Source organism: Natrix helvetica, assembly GCF_964273705.1.
Source record: "Natrix helvetica genome assembly, chromosome: 4".
Lineage (NCBI taxonomy): Eukaryota > Metazoa > Chordata > Lepidosauria > Squamata > Natricidae > Natrix > Natrix helvetica.
Window position 1 is genome coordinate 35434928 of NC_138550.1, and position 4638 is coordinate 35439565.

At 32.1% G+C, this 4638-nt stretch overlaps 1 protein-coding gene across 4 annotated transcripts in view; it reads right to left on the minus strand.

Moving 5' to 3' along the window:
- The window catches only part of CBLB (Cbl proto-oncogene B), a 76630-nt gene that overhangs the window by 70919 nt on the left and 1073 nt on the right, over positions 1-4638 (minus strand). For all 4 annotated transcript variants that reach the window (XR_014175328.1, XM_081952468.1, XM_081952469.1 and 1 more), the window contains exon 2: positions 3978-4152. Coding sequence is in view for 3 of the 4 variants with exons in the window: in XM_081952468.1 (XP_081808594.1) it covers positions 3978-4145 (168 nt within the window). In the remaining variant the exon portion in view is untranslated. The remainder of the gene's footprint in view (positions 1-3977; positions 4153-4638) is intronic.

The following is a 4638-nucleotide window of genomic DNA, read 5'->3' on the forward strand; positions in this document are numbered from 1 at the left end:
AAACAAATTCAAATGTCAGAACAATATGTTATTCAGGAGAGCATACTGAATTGCAATGGGAAAGGGGCAAACAGGAGAGTGGAAATTGTTTCTGAACTTCCATATTTCAGAACTTTGGCCATTATATTAAGGCTCTTCAAAATTATAACGATGATGAAACATAGTTTATGTTTATTTATCTAAATAGGAAAACTGTATTTTAATACAGTTTCGGTATCAGTTACATTAAAATATCATTGAAAAACTTCTCAAAGCTTGATCCCAAGAGTGATAAGTGCTTAATTAAATATAGATCATCTGATCTATATTAATCAAACACTTAAATTTCAATGTACAATTTTCTAAACCTAGGCTTATTCAATATATATACTGCCATTTTGTATTGGGAGGCGGGGAGAATGGGACAATACATGCAGCCATGTCTGCAAAGCAGTTTCCTGTATTCTCAAATTTTATGCTGCAGCACATATCTTAGTTGGTTATTATCCCAGATCAACTGGTATCCAAGAAGGAACTTAAAACCACGTGCTACAAAATTTAAGATGTGCCAAAATATCTCAGCAGATTGCATGTGGCCGAGGTTTAACCCTAAAGGCATATCTCATTGGAAATTTCTCTCAAATTAGATAAATATTATGATTAGCACAGGTAGTCCTCAACTTACAACCACAATTGAGCCCAAAGTTTTGTTGCTAAGTGAGGCATTTGTTAAGTGAATTTTGTCTCATTTTACAACTTTTCTTGCCACATTTCTTAACTGAATCCCTTACGTTAAGTTAGCAATACAGTTGTTAAATGAATCTGGCTTCTCCCATTGATTTTGCTTGTCAGAAGGTGGCAAAAGATGATGACATGACTCTGGGGCACTGTATAAATATAAGTTAGTTGCCAAGCATCTGAATTTTGATAATGGGAATGCTGCAACAGTTGTAATTGTGAAAAACAATCCCAAGTCAAGTGTTTTTTTTTTAATCAGGGCAACCTGGTCTACCCAAATATGGGATGGAGGATACTGCTTCCTCTTCCGCCTTTCAGCCCCAATCTAGGAACCTTCACAGTCACTTTCGCAACACATACAAATTTAACACAGTCCCAAGTCACTTTTTTCAGTGCTGTTGTAATTTGTCACTAAATGAACTGCTGTTAAGTCAAAGACTACATGTATATAAGTTTAATTCATAGGATGAAGAAAATTAAGATGAATTTATAACATGATTTTTTTTAAAAAATCCCGAACGATATCAATTTTAAAGAACAAAACTGGTATATTAAATAAATATTTCACTGACCATTACTTTAGAAAAATGTAAAAACAAAACACCTAATTTTCAGTTGGAAAATGATAAAAACAAGGATTTTTGAAAACTTTAAACTAAATAACATTTGGGTTTTTTTCACATAAATGGACCATGAGAAGAAAACATTTTGGACATCAAATGAATAAAATCCCACTTAATTTTGTTGACATCACAGGTATTCGGATTAAGCTCATGATTCCATATATACCATACTAACTCATCAAAATAGTATCAATTGTAAATTTTTATATTCCTGTTGCTGATTTGTGTTTTAAGAGTTTAAACATTACTATGTAATAACATTGTGCAAATCCTCCAAAAAAACCCTTCTCAACTGAAAAAACTTTGGCAGAAAAAATGTGGCAAGGAGATCAAGAATTGATGTTAAGGTACATCATGTGAAGTTTTTCTTCTTTTATCTTTCAGAAAAAGATAGCCAACTATTCTATGAATTTGGATTTCAGGCTACTTCTTCTTTGAAAATTAAAACAACCAAGGAATTAATTCAAATTATTTTCAAATCCCAAATCCATTTAAAAATATGGTCCCAACTGTTAAGACTAAACTTTTTCCAGACCAGACTCATGCAGCTGTTTTGGGAACTGCTCAACTATTTCCAAATATATGCATGCACTCACACATAGATGTAGTGAGTATAATGATATAGTACCCATGAGACAACCATATGAGCCTTAAAAAATGACATGGCTGCTTCAACCATTTGAAAATACTGAGTTCATTTATAGTACTCAGCTCTTCTAAACCAGTTCTTTAGAAGAAATTTTGCAGCAGTAATATTTAATTATTGTAATATGTCTTGAAATCTGAAGTAAACAGGCAAGGGATGTTTTAAACAAAAACTGAAACTGAAAAGCTAATAGTTATATTGTGTATTTAGAGAATAGCCAAGTCTCATGAATGAAGCAAATGTAACTTGTCCCAGGATAATGTTGCAATATCAAATCTGGATCAATCACCTGGTAAACCATAGCCAACTCTTTTTATAATATTTTTACTTTGGGAAGTAAAACTATAATCAGCAGTCAAGTGGTTATATAAAATGACCCACATTCAATTTTTGGTATTTCTGGTCAAAAACATCAGAATAGAAAATAATGTAAAAGATTCAGGTTTTAATAGGTAAAGTCAGAGTGTAAACATTTTGAGCTGGTATAGTTATCTTATTTTGTTACATTCAATGTAATATAACTAGAATTGCATACTAATGTCCTATAATTTTCCAACATTTCAAGTTATAGCATATCACAGAATTATAGAATAGGAAGAGTAACTGAGGTCATCATGTCCAACTTCCAGGTTAATGTTGGAATCCAACAAAAGTTTATTTAGCCAAGGAAAGTATAACCCATAACTTCAGCAGGTAATTGTTTTCACACTTAACATTTTTAACCTTAAATAAAAGTTTGTTCCTTTAAAATTGTATTAAACTAATATGAATTAAACGTAAAAGTGTAATTTAAAAAAAATGCAGATTTGGAATTGACAATGACTTAGCAACTAAATAAAAACGTACAAGTCTACCATAGGTTTGAGTCAACAATACATTTCTATGGATATTTTAAATTCTGAACTGATTCTAAAAAAATAGGTTGTTATAGACATATGTTTTAATCAGAGTTATTGCCACAATTTTGGTAGTGCTCACTATCTTTAAACAATTTTCACGAGGAATCAGAATTCCTGAGAAAACTGTAACTACCTTGCCATGTAACAGTAGTGGGAATAATATAATGCATAAAACCCTGTAAGGTACTTATGCGCCTTGATGATCAATGCAAATGCTTTAAACTGTTTTATATCAGGTCTATTCCTCATAAAGAATCTATGAACTTTGTAGACAACTATTAGACAGACTGGTGACCTCTTTAAAATGTTTTATATGCTATGTGTAACAATATTACATAGTTCTATGTATTTAGCATTTTCTACTTACAATTGTGATGTTTTATGAACACTACAATGAAAGCACCTACACAAATCTATGTATAAAATGTAATTTGCAAGGATTGAAAATGGGCCATTATACTAAGCTTATCACAAATGCTGCATATATAATTTTAAGAACATCCTACCTCCATTACAATACCCATTTTTGTTCAGAAAAAATACTGTAATTTCCTTCTATCTGTATTTCATAATACATGCTCCTACTAAATAATCTACGAAGTAATTCTAGTTTAAAACAGATATTTTAGTACATTACTTTATCCTCCAATGATGAATAATTTTCCAAGATTTGATTACATAATATAATTTTATTGAACATTACAACTGAGGATAATGTATAAACTGTTGTTCATCTGGTCAAAATAATAAAACTACTTCTTTTTCAGCAGATTTGATTGCATGCATACGATTAATGTAAGAGTAGATCTCAATTTGATTGCCTGAACTGAAGTTTCATTTTCAAGGAAACAGTACAACAACATAAGCCAAAGTGGTATAAATGAAACAAACTGCATATTAACAATCTTACAACTGAAGAACTGTATATTTAAAGTATATTTATTATTATTTTATACTGAGAATAAACATAGCTAAAGGCTGAATAAGCATGTAATATCTATCATGAACCTGAAAACACACATTGTTTTGTCTAATCCATCAATAATTCCTGGGTACATATATTTTTGTTACAAATATAATTTACAGACTCACCACTTTATCCATTAATTTCCAAGTTTTTTCCACAGTCCTGCGATCAGCAGCTGCCTGCTTGGGGGGGCCAACTGCATCCTGAATAGCATCAATGAATCCCAGAATACGCCCTTTACGAGGGTTTCCTCCTCGGCCACCTGGGTTCCGGCCATTGAGGGAATTGGCCATCTGGGATCTTAAATTTGGAAAAGAAAATGTAATGCAGTGATATTGTTGATGTCTCTTGCCCAGACATAAAATATATCAACACTGACTTCACACAGTCACCCTAAGGAAAAATATATGTAAGCTATACTGGGAGTTTTAACTTTTGATGGTGAAGAAGCAGCAGAAAAACCTGGTAATCTTTATCCAGAAAGCAATTTGATCAACTCTGTTTTTCCTTCTAGCTCTTTTTATACCTTTAAAAATGCTATCAGTCCACTCTGTTTTTATGCTCACTTTTCCATGTTAAAACTAATACTTCCTCACAAATAATTCTTTTCGCATATGGTTCACAAGGGACAAATACATCTGTCGAGTAACAAAGGTTTTAACAGCCATATTACCAACCTCCCTCCCCCACCCAGCATCTGGTAGCAGAGGGGAAGAGGGGAAAAATAACATCTCTTCTCTTTACACACCATATACATAATGGGACAGAGACATTAAAAATACGTAC